At 41.2% G+C, this 25,240-nt stretch overlaps 1 protein-coding gene across 2 annotated transcripts in view; it reads right to left on the reverse strand.

The window, feature by feature from the left end:
- Positions 1–21,311, reverse strand: part of rusc2 (RUN and SH3 domain containing 2) — a 39,656-nt gene extending 18,345 nt beyond the window's left edge. For both annotated transcript variants that reach the window (XM_073466241.1, XM_073466240.1), the window contains exons 1-2: positions 21,174–21,311; positions 130–1,882 (exon numbers count right to left, since the gene is read on the reverse strand). In XM_073466241.1, coding sequence (XP_073322342.1) covers positions 130–1,698 — 1,569 coding nt within the window. In that variant the 5' untranslated portion in view covers positions 1,699–1,882; positions 21,174–21,311. The remainder of the gene's footprint in view (positions 1–129; positions 1,883–21,173) is intronic.
- Between the last annotated feature and the right edge of the window lie 3,929 nt (positions 21,312–25,240).

Below are 25,240 nucleotides of genomic sequence, written 5' to 3' on the forward strand. Positions count from 1 at the left end.
TAGAGCAATTCAATTCAAATCAGAAAGTATCTGATCAGCCTAATCAGGTGGTCGAAAGTCTGAATATTACACTGTGGAATTCATTTAGTATTTTGCTCATGAACTGTTTCTCTCTGATTCTCCACTTACCCTCAATGACTCGCCACCTTCGTCTTCTTCTTCCACACCTTCCTCATCAGCTCGCTGCCTGAACAGGTAGTACTCACTGGGCTGGGTCGGGGTGGGGCTGCCTTTGCTGTGCTCATCGGAGCAGCTGTTGACCGAGGAGCCTGCGGGACTCGGGGAGGACTGGGACGAGAGGTCACAGGTTACCAGCTTGTAGTAGTTCTGGGTGGCGACAACCAGGCGAGCCTGACTCTGCAGACAGGACGAAAGGTCTCCCGACGACCCGGAATGTGGAGGGTGGTAGGAGTTGCAATTGGCATCGAGGTCAAGAGCCCCCTGGTGCTCCAAGGCGCAGGAGCAGGTGGAGGAGGTTGATAGGTGCGGTTCACGGATGAGAGGGAAGGTGCTGCCTAGGCAGGACGGCTGTTGCTGTAATGAGGGAGGTTCAGTTGGGGAGGTGTGAAGGTCCAAATAGAAAGCCCCTTTGGTTGAGTCTCGCTGGTTTCCTGGTGGATCAGAAACAGACGAGGTGCAGGAGTGGTCAGTGGAGTTGTTGAGGTTGGTGTGCCCAGAGACTGGTGGCTTCTCCGGGCCGCCGTTGTTCATCTTGTTGTAAATGGCGCTGAAGTTTACAAGGACGCCGTCCGAGCTGTTGCAAGAGGAGTCGCTGCCGTAGCCTTGCTGGCACTCTGCGAAAGGCTCCGAGAAGGCTTCAGGGAAGTGCTGAGGGTAGTTCTGGGAGAGTACACAGCAGGAACAGTGCTGTGTGGAGGAGCTGGAGGAGTACGAGCCCGTCTTGCTGCTTCGTCCACACCTCATAGGATGGTCTTCATCTTCTTCGTCATCATCGCCCCAGTCGTGCTCTCCACAATCCATGGACATATTAGAACCGCTGCTGCCGTGGCGCCGCTGGCTGTCCAGTCCTAGAATGTCCAGGTCCTCCAGGTGGTTGGACAGATCCGAGGCTAAACCCCTCAGGGACTCACGACTGCTTCCACCCACCGAGCTGTGCAAAAGAAAGGGCTCAGAAGCAAAGCCAAGGTCGTGTAGGTGGAAAGAAGTCATCCCATCACTGAGGCCAGAGTTAGTGTCACTGTGGAGGTGAAAAGAGGAGTCTTCAAGGTAACCACTGAGGTTGTCCCCATCCTCTTCTTCCTCATCCTCGTCATCTTCAGTATTCAGCAGGAATGGATTATGACGCAATGGATTCCTGTTCCTCGGTTTTGTTCTGGGTAACGTGTGAGCTGTAATCAGCTGGTCCTCTGAATTGCTTGAGGTAAATGATGAATCATCGCTTGCTGTGCTGCCTCCTCTCCCGTCACCCTTCCTCTCTTTAACTCCGTTGTGGGAGGACCAGGAGCCACCGGAGTTCTGGATCAGGCTGCTGTAGAGCAGAGCCTCTCTCTGAAGGACGTCTCTCTCGGGAAGGGAAGTGGTGCGGCTCAAGCCCAGGTTCTCCGGTGGGCTAAATGGGTTGCTCTTCTTCAGTGAGCCTCCACAGCCACCCTGTCGCCTACCTGACACCTGGCAGTGCACCAGGGGGATATGATGCACGATCAGGGTCTCCCCTGATAGCTTGGGAGGGCTGTCCATGGTCCAGATGGAAAGAGGGTGGGACTGGAGCAGAAGGAGGCCCTGTGTGGGTGAAGGGGAAGGTATACGTGTGCTGTGTTGAGGGTTGTGTTCACACTCTATTTGCTGGGCCTAGCTCTGCAGGGCAGCCAGGGATTTGGAAGGAGAGGTCGGGGAAGTCAACACCGTGGTCAGAGTGGTACATCTGGAAAACATGAACAGACACAGGAAAGACATTATAGAAGCAGACATATACAGGCACCAAAGCATGCACACTCACAAATTCTACATGCAGACTACATGGACATAATATTTATGTAGAGCGAGATGAAAAAACAAAAAACAATGGCATCAAGAGTTTTGATGCTTTTGTATTATATTCCTCTTTTTGTTTTTACTGACAAAGGAGTTTCTCCTCACCCCTTCTTTGAGTCGCATTCTTTTTTGTGTGTGTTTTACATCTTCTGACATCATGTTTAAAAAGTTACAACTGTAAATGGTAATCTAGTAATTTAGTATTGCACTTCCATATAGTTAGGGGCCTTGTGAAAAACAAATAGAAAAAAAGAAATAAAAAATTAAAGACAGCCTCTAATGTGGATCAAGCTCCAAAAACACAGGATTCTACCATAATGCAATATAATAGCATTTTTCATTTCTGTCAAAACTTGGGAGTGTCCAAACTAGAGTTGAGATCAGCCTAATGACATCACCAGAGGTTTTTCACCCATTACGATTAAAGTTTCTCATTAGTGCCCCTTTGAAAACAGGATTTAAATACTCCACAAACTCTTAATTTCTTTTCCTCCCTTGAATAAATCGTATTTGTGAACTAAGTGCACCATAAAATAACCTTATCTAAAACAGCTCTGGTAACCATGCAGAACTACATCCTTCTCGTCTGGTCTGTACACCGAGCAGGGTGAGTCAGCACCATGAAGTGGAAATAGTGACATCCACACACACACATAGACACACAGACACACACCAAGCAGCTGACTCTTAAACAGGGCTATGATCTCATCCCGTTTCACATATTACACCCTAAATGACATGAACACTGATACACACAGGGTGCAGCATCTGTCTCTTTACATATAAAAAACCCTACAATTCACATCTCTCTGTTTTAAGATTCACACTTTGTTGGGCTACTAAAATATTTAGCTTATCTTCAGATTATTTAAATATCTGATTTAAAATTATGGAACAGTTTTAGCCCCCTGCATTCTGATTCAAAGACACTTTGACGGTACATGCGGTTGCAGATAATCACACACTGGCTGCTAATGCATCAAACCTGTCATCTTCCAACAGCAGGGTAACAAGGTCTACATTGATTAAACTGTTAGAGGAGTTAGAAGTTGTGGTTTTAGATGTCAATATATCATATCGAAAATAATAGCATTTATCTTATGTCAGAGGTATTATTGACTACTTGTGTTTCTTACGTTTAAAGGGTGCCTCCACCAATTTTCCACATTTAAGTGTGTTGTCTACAGGTCTTGGGGAGTACTACTACTTATGTGAAAAACGTTGTAAGCCTTGTCTCTTGGTGGCAAAGCTGCATTGTGGGTAATGTAGGTGCCAGGTTTTGAAAAGGAAGAAGAATATGTGGAATAAAAAAGGCGATATTTCTGGTTCTGCTCTATCGATTTGGATCATTTGTTTTGAAACTGTCCACAATGAGTCCCGCGGTGTGCAATGCTCGACCAGTGGACTACTTTTCAAAACCTGGCGCCTACATTACCCACAATGCAACTAAGTCACTGAGTGACATCACTTAAGGCAATTGATCAGATTACATGCAGCTGCCTCTGGAGCCACAAAAGGCTTTATATGACTTTTTTCACATATGCAGTAGTACTCCCCAAGACCTGTAAACACACTTCAACGTGCAACATTGGTGGAGTTACCCTTTACATTTTCCACAATGCTTTCTGCATTGTCATTTCTTCAGTCAACAGATTTCTTATGTGGCTCACTGAGGAAGATAAGCATGCAGAAAGCCATTATTCCATCAGCCTTTGTTATGCAGCAGACAATGTTTATTGTTGCACAAGGTTACAAAAAGTATTAAACAGAGTTTAACTGGCAGAAGCTCACTATTATCTAAAATTAATGTGGAAAATATTTATTCATACTGCATGAACCACCTATCAACTGTTTTTAGATGCATGGATATATCTGTTGCCAAGGTTACTGGGCAGCCTCAGTGACTATTGGCCATCCTGCCAGACTCAGGTTAATCAAATTTGCCTTGTGTAAGTCATTTGTAATATCTTTAATTTTCTCCAGTAAAGTATTTTAATGTACAATATGAGCTGCATTAGGAATGAAGTCTGTTCACCGGATCATGACCTGGACCGGTCCAGTGCTAACTAAGGCTTAGAGTAATCCCTCTATTAAACCTGCTTAGTAAAACATAATCCTAGATACAGGAGGTTGATTAAAAGCAAGTTTGAAATAAAGTTTTGGTTCTTAAACATTTCTTCCAAGTGTGATTATGACAAGAGAAAGAAAGATGGCAGAACATTTGTAGATTAAAGAAAGAACAACTAGAAAATCAGTTCTAGGGACTAACAAATGAGCAGGAAATTAGAGAAAGTGCCTAGTGACATTATAGTACAATATAAAAAATATCGATTGAAGATAATATGCAAAAGATGATGAGACCTTTAGGTGCCCAGTTACAAGCCGGTGCACAGTGAGCACTGCTGCATTATTTTTATTGCTAAATAAAGAGAAGAGAAAGGCCAGCTGAGGCTGCAGACTGCAGGACTAAAGCTAAATGTTAGCACGATGAGACGGGTTTACTCAGGAGCAGGGTAATAACTGAGATGCCACTCTTGACAAATGACCTTTTAAAATGCAGGACTTGAATGGTACTGGCTGTCAGAGAGGCTTCAGCCTCACCTACAATGAAGAGGAGCTCAACCTTTTTAGCTCTGAACCGAGGAGTTGGCTGCCCACGACCTCCTGCTGCAAGCATAAATGAACAACACGCATGACCTTTGACAGATATTGACTGTTTTCAGTATTCTGACTTGATAAATTATTGAGGGAAGGCAACCATTATGTTCAATCTCATTTGTCACAACAGCTGAGAGTCACCTGTCTTGAGCTTGTTTAAATCAATCTGCAGATTTTTCCCTCTCTGCATAGAATTTTTTAAGTCTACTTTTCCAAGCCCTTATCTACTGCTGCTTTTTTGTGTAAACCCACATGACGTCACCCATTGGTTTGTGGACTACTGTTTTGAAGCCTTGAGTTTGGCATTATGCTCAGCACCATCATGGTTTCATGGGGGCAGAAGAGACCATATTTGGGTGAGAGGGTGGAGCTAGGAGGGATATGATGATTGGATCTGAGTGAGGCTGGTAGCGACTTGTAAATCACAAGGCAGTCACCCCTTAAAGCCTTCCCTGCTTTATCGTCTGTTTTACTCTAATTGGGACCATAATTTACAAACTGAACATCACGCTGTATTGAAGAAGACTTGAAACTAGCCACTGAGACCATGAACTCATTAGGAAACTGTTGACTGAGGTTATAGATCAAGTAAGAAGTAGGGTAATTTTCTCATAACCTTAAACATAAACCAGTGGAGTCACCCCCTGCTGTTCATTAGAAAGAATGCAGGTTTAAGGCACAGCAATGCACTGGCTTCGCTATTCAAATCTAGAAGCTCCGTCTATATTTTATATCTCATATATATATCTCATTTGTTTGAGTAATATTTACTGACATTTGATCCTTCACCTCATTTACACTTATATTTCTGTTTTTCCAGACTGACACCTGACATCTCAAAACGAGGATATTAACGGCACTGGATATTACTATTTCGTAGCATTCGACTCACTCATTTGTCATTAAAGTTAGCATGTACATGAAGTCTGATGAATCTGGTCAGTGGAAAGCGACATTAACAAGATTAGCTCAGTGGTTCGAATGAAGAGTGAAGGTGATGTTAACACCAGACAAGGGAAACTGAAATTGGTTTAAGAGATTAGCTGCAGGGTCAGGAAGGCTAGCTTGTGTAACGTGGGTCCAGACCAGACAGCTGGTGTTGACATAGACTACTAGCAATACTACCTGAGGTTTCTTTCATCTTTGACTTTAAAGTCTTTTTTTATTAACTGATCTTGTGGTTATGTCTGTAGGAAGAGTGTTGACACACCCGTACCATAGATGACAAAGCATAAGTCATGGTCAAAAGCATTTTGAGGTTATTGTATGTGTGTGTTGTCCACAGAGAATCAAACTGTTTGCGCTCTATTTTCAGGTACAGAGCCTGGTAAGCAGGACAGCAGTGTAAGGAAACGCAGCAAGTCGGACCGCACAAGCACACACACGTGCAGAGAAAGATGCTGCATCCATTCTCTGTCAGTACAAAGCAACAGTCCCATCTAATCTTCCAGGGTTCTGCCAAAAGGCAGCTTAAATCAAAGACATCCCTTGGTCAGCAGCATACACTACCGAGTACAGTAACAAGCACAACATTGTACACCAATGACCGCCACAATGTTTTAGACTGGAAAGGTATAGTAGTAGTGTCACATCAACAGCACAAAATTCATCCATCCATCCACCCATTATCTGAAACCGCTTACCCTTTTTAGGGTCACGGGGGGCTGGAGCTGACACTTCTTGCTGTGGGGCGAAAGCGCTTACCACCAAAATTAATTCACTCTGATTTAAGGGTTTTTGGATACATGGTGTTTGTTGGTGAGACACGCCAACATTCAAGTCTGTGTCATTGTAGCCAGCTCGTGGTAAAACATAAGCCTGGTCTCTGGTCTCCATGTCAGCAGGAGGCATAGTCTGTTTTTCCCCAATCTGAGTTTCTTCAGGAGTTGCCCGTCTTAGTGGTTTAGCTGTTGTTTTGTTGCTGAATTTTGGAGTTGTCTTTCTTTTTGTCGTGACCTGGATTGGAACCGAACTGTTTTGGGGTTGCGGAGAAAAGAAAATGGACACTATTTGTTTTAGCAGTGCTGTTTTAGCCCTACCTCCAAACAGACTCCAGAAAGTAGTACAGACATAATCACTATGCATTTGTGCTACCCGCAGATGTCTGTGTACACGTTTATTTCGGAGTATAATCCAGGTCTTACAGGGAAGACATAATAGTCAGTACTGTCTAGTTCTCTACACCAGCTTGTTACTTCACAATTTCTTCTATTCACTCCCAGACAGTTCCTCTCAGTAAATTTAGTTAACTCAGTGCCAAGTGGAACAACTGCAAAAACTCCTCCTTCACATCAGACACTCACTTCAACTGGATATAAGTAGCAAGTCAGAGAGAGAGACAGAGAGAGTCAGTAAATTCAGAGATGCACTGCAAAGGGCACCTTGGATTTCCCTTATGTAGTTTGGCTTTTATCATGAAAAATTATTTTAAGATTAGGATTAAGATTTGGCTCACTTCTTTATTTAAACTCTTCCAACACAATGAAGTCTTGCCTGTATTTGAGGGCACCAAAAGTCCCTACATGACGCTGCTCTCAGTAAGGTGAGACAGTAAAGTGGGTTGTACTATAATTGTCCGAAATCCTTAGTAGGCTACCATTAGCTGCAATTGCAGGACCAGGAAAAGGACCTGTGTTTAAAAAAGTCTTTTTCAGATAGGAGTTGAAACCTCAGACAAATCAGACTCATGTTAATGAGCGTAATTAGATTACAACCTCGACCATTTAAAGGTGTAATACATGAGAATTGTCCTCCTTGAATTCATATGACCAACAAATAGGGGTGGTGTATCACAAGAAAAACTGCTAACGACTGCTAACTTTTTATACATCCATGACCGTAGCATGTTAGCTCTGTTAGCCAGGGGAGTGTTAGTGTTTACACTGATACCACAGGAGCTTTGGACCGCTGGGAGAAAGAGGTTTTCAGGGCAGGGGCTAGCTGGTTAGCATGCTAACTTCAGTGGATATACACAATACCGACGTCTTTGACATAATGTCAACGCTGTTCTTCACATTTTGTTGATCTTAGTTTAACTTTTGAATGTTTTGAATTGTAAGTCTTACATATTGCACCTTTAATATAGATATGACAAGATTTTATGATCTGTATTCAGCATGGTGATCACATTTGTCATTTCACTCTGAAACTTTTTTGGGGGCTGTGATGATGTTGTAATGATTTGCATGATGTCATTAAGCATTCCTAACAGTTAGGTAATGGCAAATTTGAGCAAAAAGGATGACCTCAGGAATGTGTCACTTTCCTACAGTAAAAATCCTAATGCACAATGCTCGATGCCGCTGTAAACCAATGTGTGATGCTGTCCCTTACGACAGTGGCACAGTGGACAGATACCGAGCTATTCAAGTATTCAAGTCCACACACAAGATTGAAACAGAGAAACTTGTGAATGGGACCATTGAATGGACTCTGCCATTATGCTCCCTGCTATTATGCTCCACCAGAGAGGAACCATCCATCTTCCTAGAACACAACTCAAAGGACTTTTTCATATTAAACATGCACATAAACTGGCAGGAATTTATCTTACAATCATCTGAACATAAAACAAAGACAAGAGACAAGTGCACTTCTTGGCCTGCATCAATGCCACCACAACAAATTCCTTTACATTTAACTGAATGTGCTGAGGTTTAAAAATTGTATCGTTCATCTATGACACGGCAGTCAACTGAGAGCATTTTAGTAGGTCAGACTTCTAAGGTTCAGAAAATGTCCTCCTCCCTTTAAGCCAACAATAACACCACCACTGAGATCTGTGTTATTACCAGATTACAGCAGATCAGATCGGATGACGGGTTAACAAGAACAAAGAGGCTGAGCCGGGCCAATCAAATTTCATTTCCCACGCAACATCAGAAACCCTAGTTACAATGCTAGCCAGTCAGAGGGAGGCATGCTGTGTGTGAGAGAGAAAACAACCATAAGAAGAATCCAAGGAGGAAAAATGATGAATGCGTCAAAAACAAATTTAAGTTACCATGGAAACTGGTGTGGTGAGAACAGTACATGTACACATTTACATAAATGTTGTTGGACTGAGACTTCTGGTCTGTCTTTCCTACCCATACAATTTTAATACTATGTTCTCGATGTGCAACATCTGTTAATGCACACAAAAAAATACATGAATAAATAAAAACCTGTCCTCAAATGACAGGTGGCCTCAAGCCCAAATTAAGGTTATTGTTGCTCATGTGTTTGCTGGATATATAAATAGAAACTGTTTGCAAACAACTTCGCCAGCACAACTGTTATTATAGCTTGTCCTGCTGCCTCAAAGTGAGCAAAAAGCAGTGACTGCTGCTTTAAGAGCATCCCCATAATCACTAGAAAAAATAATAATTCAACATGGAAAGTTATAAATTACCAAGCAAACCACATATTACTCAGTGGTGTGGGTAAACCAACAAGGATCAGCAGCATGTAAGAAAACATTGAGGCCTTTGAGCTTGAAGAAACAGTCGGCTGCTTTGACAGACCTCTAAGTATCATTCAGAGGTCATGTTCTCCTCCTCTCACGAGTGGGGAATAAAGTAAAACTGTGATTTATTTGAGGTTTAGCCTTTTTGGCTTGGAGCTGTAGGATGTCTCCTTTTATTTAGTTTGCCTGATTGCAAAATGTAAAAACATAAAAACTGATACAGACAGCAGGAAATATCCTAACCCTGCTTCCCACTTTGGTCTTGTTCAGCTTCACATTGGTTTTGTCTTCTGCTCTCCATTCAAACAGAACAGAGTCAGAGGAGAAGAAAAAGGGAGGAGAGAGAGAAACACCATCAGTTTTCTATCCATGCCAATAATCAAACTAGGGATTCACTGAGGGTTCTCATTGGAGCCAATTAGCTTCGACTTTTATCCACAACACGTTCTTAGCAGAGTTCTTTAGAAAACCCACGTCATCGTTTTGGAGTAGGGTGGGAAATTGACCTATTTATGGAACACACACACACACACACACACACACACACACACACACACACACACACACACACACACACACAGGGAAAAGGAAAGCAAAGCAGTAACAAAGGATATCCTCCCTCTTATATCATCAGGGCTGTACTTCCAGGAATAAGTCTGAGCCCGGGAGGGGGGCATCCGAGGAAAGGCGCACCCTAGCCAGGCAGAGGCAGATGATGCAGCCAAAAGAGGATGACAATTACGATGATGGATGTAGTCCACACTCGAAGTGCGGCTCAAATTTATTGTAATCTTGTGACTATTTGTACAACACAATGGGGAAGAAGCCAAAACAGCTGACAAATTAAGTCAAGTCACATTTTCATTGACCGGTAGCAGAAAATTAACATGATTTATTTGTGGATGGTTGATAAGTTTATTGACTAAATAAGATTTCTATCATCATAACTTATATTCTCTTTTGGGGTAAGAAGAGTCCACCTATTCCGCATTAATCAGAACTTTAAGCACAACGAACATTTGACCTACAAATGTTTAAAAATCAATTAATCAAATACTAATATTTTATGTAATAATACAGTATTACCTCAATTTATTTTGCATGACCGTTAGATCTAGTTTTGATGCAGTATTGCTAAATGTGATGTAACTGTTTGGATCACTGTAACTTTGGTCATAAATTACCTGGTGTATTCTGTCATCTGTTAGATGTTTGATTTTTATGAGATATCTTATAGCCTGTTTAAATAGTTTGACTTAACTTTGTTACATGCTTGAATGTTGGTTTAGGTTACCCACCTCGCCTTCATTGATGGTGACTCTACAGCACTGTCACTGTGAACTCATTTTGCACTGATCCTCTGTTCAGACAGTCTCTGCTTCTCTTTCGACTCCTGCACCAGTGGTACTGTCTGTAGCTGTCTGGTTGTTGAGTTACAGGCTCAGTGCTTTGTATGTGTGTGTGTGTGTGTGTGTGTGTGTGTGTGTGTGAGTGTGTGTGTGTGCTGCTGACTGAATGAAAAGAGCTTTTGTTTGTTGCACACATTCACCATCTCACGGCAGTGTCAAATAAAGCCTGACAAAAAAGCGTGGGAGAGCTAAAAAGGAGGAACTAACCCTGACAACCTTGAACGTCTCTTGGGACTTTGGGTTTGTCTCACATCACTGCCTACATCTCAACAAATCACAATTTGTTAAGCAGTTATTGTCTAACCAGGAAGATATAGTATGTCAAAAAATAGAGAGAGAAAAATAGGAAACAACCAGGAAATGATCCAATGTCATGCTATACTGAGCCGTGTAGGTGGAAATTTTGCACCGACACCAGACAAGTGATGGAAAGATTGTCAAACAAGACAGAACTGTAGGTTAAAAATGTGCAATTTAAAGGTGCACTATGTAGTTTTGGGGAATACATTTTAATCAGAAGAGAAAAGATCTTCCATGTTTAGGCATAAAAAAACAGTCAAACTAAATAAACAAACTTTCTGTTTGTTTACACGACTGAATAAGCAAACTGACCTAAAGGGCAACACAATTTCATACAGTTTTACTTTGTTTATATGTGGCGGACCCTGCCACCTTTCTAGCTTCAAACAGTGTTCTGGGGACCTTTTTTTCCTCTGAGAACATATTTGAAAAATCAATATTTCTGAGTTTGTATTATTACCTCATTAATATAATAAATATTAAAATTCTGAGTTTGAGTGTCTTCTCCAAAACTACACAGTGCCCCTTTAAAGGCATCACTCAATTCAATCACTTTTTTTCTGGCATATTTCCTTATCTAGATATTTACAACAACACAGTATTGTTTTTGCGTGCTGCTAATAGAGATCAAGAGTTCATAGCCACATTGGCGGCCCTATGAGGCTGTAAAACAAAAGTGTTGATGGAGGAAAAATTAAGGGACAACTTTGCAGTTGTTCCACCTTTGCCTTCAACTTCCTTCCTGCCCTGAGACAATAAAAAACACCACACTAAAAGAGTCACCAGAAATATAATCTACTACCCTTTTCACTCCGATATTAAGTTTATTTTATGACTGTCTATGCAAGGTCCTTATTTATCACAACTGTTTTATGTTTAAGAGCCTTGAAGCTAAAAAACAACAACACAGGTGGCCCTGACTACGCTTGTGTGAACTGATGCGGACGTACTCGTTGATACAGCGAAATGTGAAGCCTTATTGATCCGATTAGGAAAATGCTCCCATCCCTTTACCTCCTTCACAGGTCAAAAGCCTCGGCCAGCTACAAAGCATCATTGCTGAAGCTAGTTTAGTAAATCATCAGTAAATTACTACACTGACATTGAGTCATTAGTGGAATTACACCATCGATCGCCATCCTCCACTGACCTTCACATCATGAAATTCATGGTTTGCTTTGGTGGGAGGTGAACTTTCTGGCACAAAACGAGACAAGAGCGCTCTTCTTCTAGTCAAGATGGTTATTTTCTTCAGTGAGGCCCAAGTATAATCTCACAGGAAAGACAGAAGTAAGGCTTAAATGAAATGGGATGTATCTTTTGAGAGTAACACATGAATGATAGAGATGCTTTCAATTTACTCCACGATTCTTAATCGTACCTTAATTTTCTCTATAAATGGAATACTGGCTACCTAAATCAATTTCACAATGCTTAACTTTAACCTGAGTCCTCATTATTTTCTATACTTGTTCACATCAGCACAAAGAGTTAATACACAAGTCAATCCCTTTATCTACCTGAGTGCTCTCAGCAAGCTAAAGATGAACACATGACCTTGATCCCTGTGACAGCTTAGTGACAGTTTCCCTTCTTGCCTGTTTCTCCGCCTGAACTTGAAGGAGCTTAAAGACACTTGCGTAACAGTGAACCGGCATGCTGCCACCACCGACAGGTATTAGTGTTAGCTCACATCCAGCTGCAGTAGGGGGGATGTGGCAGACACTAGCTGATTGCTTAAAATGCAAATAAGGAAATTTACCGGAGATTAGCTTCATTTTTTACGAAGAATTATGCAACTATGACAGCTTTTGGATTCTGCCAAAAAAAAAAGAACTGATTATTACTAATGATGATGGATACAATGTGTTTTCTGTAAACCATGCAACAGGCCGAACATCATTTTAAGAACCAGAATTTACATGTTTGATAAAATATCAATTATCAAAAATTGCAGTTGCAACTGCTAAACAATAACACATTCTACATATTGAAGGTTTTGGCAATGAACATTTAAGCTAATGAGAGATTTGAGAAATACAATTTTCTTTTGATCCAAAGCCCTTTTTTTTACAGCAGCCATTCTGACTTGTCATAATGGGAAAATCACAGGTGTAACCAATAACATTAATGAAGGCTCCAATTTATTCAAGTGTCCCATTAAGCAACGACAGCATGACTGTGAGCCAGCATGCACAGCTAAACAGAACTCAGCCATTACTCATTTGATTATTCACACCTGTGCTTCGGAAAGTTGATTTTTGAGTCTCATTCCAAACTCGTCAAATACTGACGCTTTGGGATTGTAAGTCAGGTCGTCCGCCATCCCAAAGCGTCAGTATTTGACAAGTTGGGAATGAGACTCAAAAATCAACTCTTACAAATTGGACCTTTCATATAGTGATGTGTCAAAATGTCACAGAAAAAGGCTTCTTATGTATCTGTTATTATTTAGCTTTTTGGCTGCAATTATTCATTATCATTTCCCATAACCCAAAAAGATGCCTTCAAAGGTCTTGTTTTGTCTCACCAACAGTCTCAAACGAAAATATGTTCAGTTCACTCTCATGTATGAGAAGGAAAAGCAGAACATCCTCACATCTGAGAAGCAAATTCATTTTCTGTGGATCAATTGATCAATTAAATTCAACTTAATTTAGTGTTATAGATGTGCATGTGTTGTACCTTTTCTCCATTGTTGAAGTCCGTGGAGCAACCTCAACCTTGTATCTTGTCATTGGAGTAGGGCTAATTAGAGTACAACTTAACACTGCTGCACGTCTAGGCTTACATAACACGAATACACAAGCTCTGTTAATAAAAAACATCATGAGGCAAACGTCTTGTTTCCAGAGCTACAGTTCTCTGCTTGCAGCCATCACATCTCTCTCTCCCTCTCTCTGTGCTGACTCTGTCCTTCTCACTCTTCTCCTCTTTCTCTGGTCCATTTCCAAGCACCTCTCACTCTCTTTCCAGCCTTCTTTTGATCCCTAATGCTTTTCCCTTTTCTCTCCCATCCCCCTTCAGCTTCACTAAATCCTCGTTCCCCTACTCTCTCCGCTTTTCTTCCATCCACTGTGCTCACTGCAGTGCAATACGTCTTTCCTTTGCCCACTTCAGCCTCCATAATCATCTTACTCCCTTCTTTCATCTTGCTCCTCTCTCTGCTCCCATGCTGCCACACACACTGAGATCTAACCAAGATGGAGATGCAGATGGTTTCAGCCAGATCGCTTCACAATCCCACAGTGCTTTTAGTGTAGGGCGCCACAGCACATTTCACAACCCTGATCCCTTTGAGAGTCAGTTAAGTGGAAATGCTACTACCTCATGCTTACTTCCAAGGAAGAAAATGTGTAAAGTTTGGAGCTTCAACAGCAGGAATCATCCCAATACACCACAAGAGCTATTATTGATTAAATGACTTTTTCAAGGGCAACTAAATGCTATTTACACAGGAGGCGAGGGAAAGTGACGACCCAGCACCATTCTGATCACAGGCTTGCTTTGACCCCCAGATTCAGGCAGGTATTACAAAACTGAGTCATTAAGTATTAAACCCAACTCAGTATTAAAGTCATTTTCTGCCTCATTTGGTGAGCACTTCTTGTGGAATGCTATTTTAAGATTATGTTATTCTGCCGAACACACCTCAGTCTTGCAATATATATTAGCTTGTTCTGACTCTGCACCACACGTGCAGTATCATTTCAGCTCAAATGCAGTATGTCGGCCGTAGGGTGGGGTGACATGGCCTATATATGTTATTGCAAAATGTTTAAGCTGTGACACAAGGCTCAGTATAAATCTTGATATTTTTGAAGTCTCCTCAAAAACAATTCATGAAAGCTAGGACTTGCCGACAAAATCAAATGTATGCCTTGATAGCGATTTTGTGACAATATTGATGACTCTTAGTACTTTCACAAAATATTTACACAGTGAGGTAATTATGTGGATGTAATGACTAAGTGGGTAAAAACAAGTACTCTAACACGTAGAACAGTCTGGTAAGTTCAGAATTTACATCATTTAACCCTAATGTAGCCTTTAAAAGACAACATTTATGTCACATCATGATATAATGATATTCAAAGTCTTGGACGATATACAATCTCATATCACAATTACAAAATTAAATCGCTATATTGTCTAGTCCTAGTCGGACATAATTAATTAGAGAAATGTATCTTCAAGTATATGAAATAGAGGGGGAGAGCTATATAGTATCAATATCATGATACTGATATGGCATACTGGTATATTTCCTAAAGTGTATATGTATCTAGGTATGGCAAATATACACAAAACATATGTAATATCGCATTTACAGCAATCAAAATCATTTTCAGTGAATTAAAGTCTTCCAATTGTACGTATTACATGAACCCAAATTCTTCATACTGTCATCAAATTGAATAAACAATTAATCAGCTCATAGTTTTAATATCTACCGCAGGCAAGCTTCATCATGAACGAGTTGCCTCTATGCCTCGAAGCTAGAGTATCAATCTCTTCATTAAGCTGAATGTTTCTGCCAGTAACTCTGGAACTGCAAAGACAGCAGAGAAGCAGAGGCTGTGGATCCAAATATCAAGGAACCAGTAATGCCTTCAGTTCAACTTCAGGTTCAAAGGATTCTCATTCTGATGGCATTCAACTACAATCAAAATATCTAAATTTCTTCTGAACTTCAGTGCATTTGTTGTACCTGCTTGACAAAGTTATTGCCTCTCCTGCTCCCTCTATACTTCCGTTTCTGAGTCAGTAGCTAAACCACCAGTCATCGTGTAATTACCCGAGTGGTGTTCAACTCCACATAACAGCGCAGTGAAAATGTCCACAGTATATTGATAGTGTCCCGGCAGCTCTCAGTGCTCTTTCACAGTCAGACAAATGGGCACAAAACACAGAGCAGGCCTGGGCAACATTCATCTGCTGCAGAAATAAACGCACATACACACACACTCACAGCTCTCATACAGTCTGGGTGCCTTTTAATCAGTGAAGCATTGCAGGCCGAGAGCCATGAAAGGAACAGAACTTCCATAACAAGCCAGAGGGCAAAAGCTGTGTGTGTCTGTGTGTGTGTGTGTGTGTGTGTGTGTGTGTGTGACTCAAAAGTCAGCTTCACATCCACCATATACATATTTATTTTATTTTCAGACACACAACTTATGGCCATGTTCTTACACTTTGACTCAGACATGCAAAGCCAGTAGTTGAAGAATTATTGAGATCTTTTACGTGAGCAAGAGATACTATAAAGACGAAAAGAACAAATACAATTTTACTCAAGTAAAATTACCAGCAGCAAAATGTTCTTAAATATCAAAATTAGAACAGTGTTTTCCTCTGGCTTGCTTCAGAGCAGTGTCCGATATTACCTTTTTAACTCTGTTAGATAAATAAATCCACTGGCCAAGCATATTTTTACCAGCCAAAATGTACAGTGTAAATATAGGGTATGACTATGACTAATATTTTTTCCAAGTTTACACAGTGCCCTTGAAACCCTCATCATAGTTTTTTGACATGACCTTTTCTGTTCCAAACATTTACCCGCCACTGTGGTGGATAGCCTTCAGAGATTTAATAGCAAACGGACATTACGGACTTGTTCTCCAGTAAGGTAATTTCTATCCTCTGCCGTGTTTGTCACTCTGCATGAGGAGTAAATGCTGTACTCACAGCGCTGCTGTTTGTTTGACTGTCATTCCTTTGCAAGTGATTGACTTCCAACACTGTTCCAGTTGTTCACCCTCAAAGTGGTGGAAGGCTGAAAAATGTTTGTTTGAGTTCAGTGGAGTGGCTCCGCAGTGTTGTGTAATTGCGTAGAAGAAAGTAGAAGAAATGAGGAATGGTACAAAAACTGTATTACAAGTACGTGAATAAATGTTCTTTGTTATTTTTGCACTATTGACCTCGAAAGGAAAAGGACTTCAAGGTATCCATGACCTTTCCTCTGACTGGAAACAGAAGAGGACCCTAACTGGTTCCCTGAGGAACTCAGAGAGCCTTGACAATACTTTCACAAACCCCTGACCTAAACATTGTATCAACATCACAAGGAGGTTCATGGTGAGGCCAAACCACCAAAGGCTTGCAGACGCTACACGTGGGCTCAGCTGGCTGTGGGGACACAGTCATATGAATAATATCAGTGGTTTCTTTAACTGGGAAAGTTTACCGAAGGTTCCAGTGTTTGATAGCGCTGTCTGAGTGTCAGGTTTCAAAACAACTCTTTTGAATCCACTGCTCTGTCAAATAGAAGCCCATTTTATTTGAAAGTCTGCTCATGATCATTCATGAAATTAATGTTTGCACAGACAACATGAGTTCCTGCAGAGAGACATTCGCAACAGAGCAAATTTGCAGGGGTTGGTGCTTTTTCTCAGCACTTCAATGAGGAGTTGTTTTAGTTTAAGCACAGGAGCTGTTGAAGGTTAAATGCCTTTGTAACAAAACGCTATTTACAATAGAGATGAAGCAGCAATGTCCCGTTGAAAGACTTACTTTGAAACATGACATCAATTATAAACTTAAATTTAAGATAAATCTGCATTTCAACTTCTAACTAAATATTTTAACCTGCAAAAAAATATAATTGAGTGAGACCCTTTTTAAATGGGTTGCATCCTATATCTATCATTACTGGCATTAGTGGGCATAGGGTTGTCCAATCTCTGAGTTACACAAGCACAAGCTGTGGTGTGATTGTTTTTTGAGTTTGAAATACATAAATAGAGTTAAGACAAAAAAGGCTTTCGGGATGCTGGCACGCCTTGAACAGATCTCAATATAATTATGTGGCTGAGATGTGATCTTTCAGCACTGGACAACCTTCAAAACAAGCCAAGCAAAGCATTTAGGTTACACTATTTTCACCGAGTGTAGCTGCAGATAACAGAGTTGAAAACAGTCTATTCAGGGAAAGTGGATAACACGCAACAGGAGCTGTGTGTTATCTGCATACAGTGCCTTACAAATCAGAGATACTCAGACCAGATAATAGCTCACAATACACACTAACATATCAAACACACACATGAAACACACATAGGGAAACTATGTACATCCGGCCTCCGCAGGCCTCCAGTGTTATGTAACACTGGAAGCACATTCTAAGATTGGGAAGAGCAGCTGAATGCTGAGAACAGGCTCGTCGCCTGACACACTGAATTACTTGTGGTTTAAAAACACGTGCATGTGCTCAATGTTGAAGCTTTAAACTTGTTATGCCATGATGGTGAGCTGTTCTCACACTGACTGGCGACGCTGACATTGGTCTCATAAAAGAACATAAAAAAGTGACATAATGCAAGTGCATCAGACTGTGCAAAGACACTGCTGTTATACATGACTTTCACCGTGAATGAATAGAGCTACTTTCTGTCAATCAACAGAAAATCAACAACAGTGTTTAAGTCATTAAAAACATTAACTGGCTCTAATTTGTCAGTTATGAGGGTTTGTGAAAATGAAAAGAATTGTGAAGGCCAAATATGAGCCAGGGTAGTGCACAGTAGAGCTGCAACTTATCGTTATTTTCATCATCACTTAATTGGTTGGTTTTTTGTCTTTTTCAATGAAACAGTTATTGTTTTGGTTTACAAGTCAATACAATAATACATATTTTTGCTTGATATTGATTATGAAAATAGTTAATCTTTTATTTGTCAATCGAGTAAGCGATTGATTGACTTTAGATCTAAAGGGACAAATCAAAAACGAAAAGGCAGCAACCAATTTCTACTGTCAGTTTTTTCTGTCACTGTCAGTTCTGCTGACACAACCTTGTCATTAAGTTACAGATTTAAATCCCAGCTTGACTTTTTACTATTAAAAAACAATGACGCAGTTTGAGCCCTGGTGTTGATTTGGGGTATTACTGTGACCTTAAATGTTGCTCTAAGCCTGCTGATCTTCAAATCTCTCCCTTGATCCCTCTCCATCTTTACTCAGTGATTTCCCTCACTCAATTTCTGCTTGATTGAATGGAGGTGTAGTTTTGTGCATTGTAATCATTCTAATTTCTTCTACCAAACATTAATAAGGCGAGGTATATCTCTGAAGGAAATCTTCAATACATGTTTTGCTGCAGAATCAAATCACTACATTTGTAGTGTCTCTCAACCAATTTTCCACTTTCTACTCAATTGTCTGAAATTCACAGTCCCAGGGAAAAAAATCTAAAAATTACTCCTGCTAGTACTACTATTGTTACAACGACTGCTGCTGCTACAAGCACTGCCAACAACTTTTATATCCACCCGTTACTGCAACAACTGCTACTGCGATTAATAGTAAAAGTAATAACAGAATGCATCTTTAGTACAATTTGCCCATCAGAACAGCTACCTACCTATATTCAGGCAGTGCCTCGCTGAAAAATAACAACTGGATGGTAATTATACTGCCGAGGTAAGCAGGATGCCAAAAATGTTGACACTGTAATCAAATCTGACTCAAGTTCTAGAGACCAGAGAGCAAAGCAGAAAATAAGAGTTTACATAACAGGAGAATAGCCATGCATTGAAGTATTTCCTCCCCTCTCGTCTCCTCCTGAGATTATCCACCAGGTCATCTCTAACAGCACATGGTGAGTTAGGTAAATAGACCACCTACCACGGCATATACACCTACATGTTGTACCAGTGTGGATTAGTATTGTCTAACGTCAAATGTGTTAAAACCAAGCAATACACAAATAAATGACAGTTGTATTTAAAATAATTATGTGACCTTAACACTAAAAAATCACATCGTCCTTATAGAAATACCACAACTGCACATGTCACTGAGAGATCATTACTTAGCTCTGTGAATCCATAAAGGAATATTACATGTTTACATTGGTGATTTATTTATTATTGGTCGCATTTCATATTAATGAATCTAAATAGCAAAACTTACAGGTTGATGCTGTAGACATGACACGATGCTATTATTGCTGTTTAGACCAATCTGCATCCCCACCATATTGCATGTAATGCACCTCAAGGCACCAAACAGCAACATCAACCAGAATACACCAGGAAGTACAGCCAAACCCCCTTCACAATAAAACGCCTGGGTGTGCGCACTCGAGAAAAAATGATAATACATGTATGGCTACAAGCAGTCACTTCAAAGAAGTCAAATCAATTCATATTTGTAGCTATATAAAGCGAATATACACTGTTTAAATATGTTGTATTTCCTGAGGGTCTTTATAATGAATATGTTCATATTCTAACATATTTAATGTTTTGTATGAAGTAATACGTAAATGCCTTTCGCCCTTAATGTAGGCATCACTTTTATGACGTTATCTTGGTTTTTGTTTGTTTATGTCATATTGACTGTTTGTATTTCATAATTCTTTTTAAGTTTTACTTTGGTTTTGTGTCCGATTTTCTTTATATTTCTTATTTGTTTGGTTTAGTCAGAATGAAGCGGTCTGTTTTGAAGTTAGACACTTTGACTGGTTTATAACTATTTTACTCCTTTGACTTATAATTAATCATATTGACTTTCGTGTCCTTTTTTGGGTTCTTGGACGAGGCCTTTCTTGTGTTTGGCTCGACTGTTGAGTGTTTATTCTGTAATACTGCCTTCCTGAGTTCCCTGCTTTTTCAAAGCACTTTGTAAAAATCTGTTTTTAAAAGGTGCTATAAATATAAAGTTTATTTTTATCATTACTTATTCTAGTTTGTTTCACGTAGCTCTGAGTGTCACAATGCTGTTGTCAAATCAGCATTTTTAAAACCTCAGCTAGAGCTTCAAGTCTCCCTCAAAGCGGCGGGGCTTTTATTTTGCTAAGTACGAGCGGAAGTGGCGCCTCCTCATCCGGCTGAACTTGACGCAGGTTGTGTGCCGCTGTTGTTTCGAGCAACATCGGGTCAATATGGTGATAAAATCAGGGTGCAGGCCGCTGGTGTGACACTGTTAAAGCAGTCCAGTCCGTCGTGAACGAACAATGACTACTATTGTCTGTATATATGCATGTTCATCCAGTGTACACAGCCTGTAAACCCGCATATAAACGATGGTATGTCACACCGTTACCATCCGCTTGCTACCTTTGTGCCACTGCGATAAACAAAAAAAAACAAAAATAAGAAAAAATACACAACGCCATCAAACGAGCTGAATCATTTCCCCTCAAAACGGAAAACAGCAGCTCGTTATAAGACAGCATTGCTATTAGAAATGTAAAACATCGTCTGAAAGCCGAGGCTGCGTCTTGTCCGTTATGACATACCGAGGCATCTTTTTTTTTTTCAGCCTCCGACGCGATGCTGCTCAGCTGAACCTTTTCTCCTTCCCCCTCCGTCTGTTCTCATCCAGCTCTGAGCGAATAAACCACAATTAAACACACTCACCTTGCCGCAGTAGGTCGGCAGCAGGTCTGTTTTCGATACAAAGCATAGGTAGCTGTAGATAACCGGACTGGTGCGCTGCTAGTCCTTGTTGTCTCTGTGCGAGAGACTGCAGGGCAGACAGCGGCGGTGCATCGCCGGATGGGCTGGGCCGGAGCGGCACGTCAGCCTGAGGTCACAGCTTGGTCCCAGACTGGATTATCTAACCCTGGGTGGGACGGCTGCCACTCATTAGGCATGTCAACTCGGCCAGGGATCCTATGTAGCGTTATTCATTTGAAAACTGCACAGATATTAACAAAGAGAAATTACAATGGTTATAATGAACTTAATTTGTACAGCAGCATTTCTATGAGAGTATGAGGCAAATATTAAACATACATATACATACATATATGCTATAATTAGTTGGCCTATAGGTTAGGAAAGTATATATACATATATATACATACTGATAGGATTAGGGGATTGAATCCTGGGCATGGCTGTTTTTACATTGCTGGCTGTACGTTTTCAATTTAATAAAATTTAATTTGTAAAACACCATTTCATAAAAAAGTCATTCAAAGTGCTTCTTTGCATGACGATAAAACAATAAAATATGAGGCAAATATTAAACACTCTCTCTCTTTATATATATATGTATATATATACACACACACATATATATACACACACACATATACACGTGGGAATCTATCATTGCTGCAGATTATTAAACACCAGCTGTTTCAACAATAGTGGGGACCATTACACTCACAAATGAACTGAGATTTTTCATAGATTCACAGGTCAGACTTACTTCACTTGATGGACACATACAAAAGCACAATACAAAAGTATGTCTTATATGTAATATGTAAAATATAGATTTGATGTCTTTTTTTTTTTTTATCACAGGTTGATAATAATTACTCTTGTAGCAACACTTGTAAAGCCTGTGCAGTGTCAGGCAGAAATGTGCAGGATTCAGATACTTGCATGTCCCTTTTGTTCCTTGCATAGGCTGCAAGCCCATCTGCTGGTTATCTAATGTTACTGCATTTACCAAAGAGCATACCCTGCGGCCCTGCCGAAAAGTGACTGCACCCTGTAAGTCCTTATTGCAAGGAGTGATATTGACCAAATTCACTGTACATGCACCTGGTTTCCTCTACTATTAATGCTGAAAAGACAGAGAATGTAACCCCTCCCAATCCAGAGTTACAGGGTGCAGTCACTTTTCGGCAGGCCCTGCCAAAAAGTGACTGCACCCTGTAACTCTGGATTGCAAGGAGTGATATTGACCAAATTCACTGTACCTGCACCTGGTTTCCTCTACTATTAATGCTGAAAAGACAGAGAATGTAACCCCTCCCAATCCAGAGTTACAGGGTGCAGTCACTTTTCGGCAGGCCCTGCCGAAAAGTGACTGCACCCTGTAAGTCCTTATTGCAAGGAGTGATATTGACCAAATTCACTGTACATGCACCTGGTTTCCTCTACTATTAATGCTGAAAAGACAGAGAATGTAACCCCTCCCAATCCAGAGTTACAGGGTGCAGTCACTTTTCGGCAGGCCCTGCCGAAAAGTGACTGCACCCTGTAAGTCCTTATTGCAAGGAGTGATATTGACCAAATTCACTGTACCTGCACCTGGTTTCCTCTACTATTAATGCTGAAAAGACAGAGAATGTAACCCCTCCCAATCCAGAGTTATAGGGTGCAGTCACTTTTTGGCAGGCCCTGCCGAAAAGTGACTGCACCCTGTAACTCTGGATTGCAAAGAGTGATATTGACCAAATTCACTGTACATGCACCTGGTTTCCTCTACTATTAATGCTGAAAAGACAGAGAATTTAACCCCTCCCAATCCAGAGTTACAGGGTGCAGTCACTTTTTGGCAGGCCCTGCCGAAAAGTGACTGCACCCTGTAAGTCCTTATTGCAAGGAGTGATATTGACCAAATTCACTGTACATGCACCTGGTTTCCTCTACTATTAATGCTGAAAAGACAGAGAATGTAACCCCTCCCAATCAAGAGTTACAGGGAGCAGTCACTTTTTGGCAGGCCCTGCCGAAAAGTGACTGCACCCTGTAAGTCCTTATTGCAAGGAGTGATATTGACCAAATTCACTGTACATGCACCTGGTTTCCTCTACTATTAATGCTGAAAAGACAGAGAATGTAACCCCTCCCAATCCAGAGTTACAGGGTGCAGTCACTTTTTGGCAGGCCCTGCCAAAAAGTGACTGCACCCTGTAAGTCCTTATTGCAAGGAGTGATATTGACCAAATTCACTGTACATGCACCTGGTTTCCTCTACTATTAATGCTGAAAAGACAGAGAATGTAACCCCTCCCAATCCAGAGTTACAGGGTGCAGTCACTTTTCGGCAGGGCCTGCCAAAAAGTGACTGCACCCTGTAACTCTGGATTGCAAGGAGTGATATTGACCAAATTCACTGTACCTGCACCTGGTTTCCTCTACTATTAATGCTGAAAAGACAGAGAATGTAACCCCTCCCAATCCAGAGTTACAGGGTGCAGTCACTTTTCGGCAGGCCCTGCCAAAAAGTGACTGCACCCTGTAACTCTGGATTGCAAGGAGTGATATTGACCAAATTCACTGTACATGCACCTGGTTTCCTCTACTATTAATGCTGAAAAGACAGAGAATGTAACCCCTCCCAATCCAGAGTTACAGGGTGCAGTCACTTTTCGGCAGGCCCTGCCGAAAAGTGACTGCACCCTGTAAGTCCTTATTGCAAGGAGTGATATTGACCAAATTCACTGTACATGCACCTGGTTTCCTCTACTATTAATGCTGAAAATACAGAGAATGTAACCCCTCCCAATCCAGAGTTACAGGGTGCAGTCACTTTTCGGCAGGCCCTGCCAAAAAGTGACTGCACCCTGTAACTCTGGATTGCAAGGAGTGATATTGACCAAATTCACTGTACATGCACCTGGTTTCCTCTACTATTAATGCTGAAAAGACAGAGAATGTAACCCCTCCCAATCCAGAGTTACAGGGTGCAGTCACTTTTCGGCAGGCCCTGCCGAAAAGTGACTGCACCCTGTAAGTCCTTATTGCAAGGAGTGATATTGACCAAATTCACTGTACATGCACCTGGTTTCCTCTACTATTAATGCTGAAAAGACAGAGAATGTAACCCCTCCCAATCCAGAGTTACAGGGTGCAGTCACTTTTCGGCAGGCCCTGCCGAAAAGTGACTGCACCCTGTAAGTCCTTATTGCAAGGAGTGATATTGACCAAATTCACTGTACATGCACCTGGTTTCCTCTACTATTAATGCTGAAAAGACAGAGAATGTAACCCCTCCCAATCCAGAGTTACAGGGTGCAGTCACTTTTCGGCAGGCCCTGCCAAAAAGTGACTGCACCCTGTAAGTCCTTATTGCAAGGAGTGATATTGACCAAATTCACTGTACATGCACCTGGTTTCCTCTACTATTAATGCTGAAAAGACAGAGAATGTAACCCCTCCCAATCCAGAGTTACAGGGTGCAGTCACTTTTCGGCAGGCCCTGCCGAAAAGTGACTGCACCCTGTAAGTCCTTATTGCAAGGAGTGATATTGACCAAATTCACTGTACATGCACCTGGTTTCCTCTACTATTAATGCTGAAAAGACAGAGAATGTAACCCCTCCCAATCCAGAGTTACAGGGTGCAGTCACTTTTCGGCAGGCCCTGCCGAAAAGTGACTGCACCCTGTAAGTCCTTATTGCAAGGAGTGATATTGACCAAATTCACTGTACATGCACCTGGTTTCCTCTACTATTAATGCTGAAAAGACAGAGAATGTAACCCCTCCCAATCCAGAGTTACAGGGTGCAGTCACTTTTCGGCAGGGCCTGCCTAAAAGTGACTGCACAGTGACAAAGTGATATTGACCAAATTCACTGTACATGCACCTGGTTTCCTCTACTATTAATGCTGAAAAGACAGAGAATGTAACCCCTCCCAATCCAGAGTTACAGGGTGCAGTCATTTTTCGGCAGGCCCTGCCGAAAAGTGACTGCACCCTGTAAGTCCTTATTGCAAGGAGTGATATTGACCAAATTCAC

The sequence above is a fragment of the Pagrus major genome, chromosome 5, assembly GCF_040436345.1.
Source record: "Pagrus major chromosome 5, Pma_NU_1.0".
NCBI classification, from domain to species: domain Eukaryota; kingdom Metazoa; phylum Chordata; class Actinopteri; order Spariformes; family Sparidae; genus Pagrus; species Pagrus major.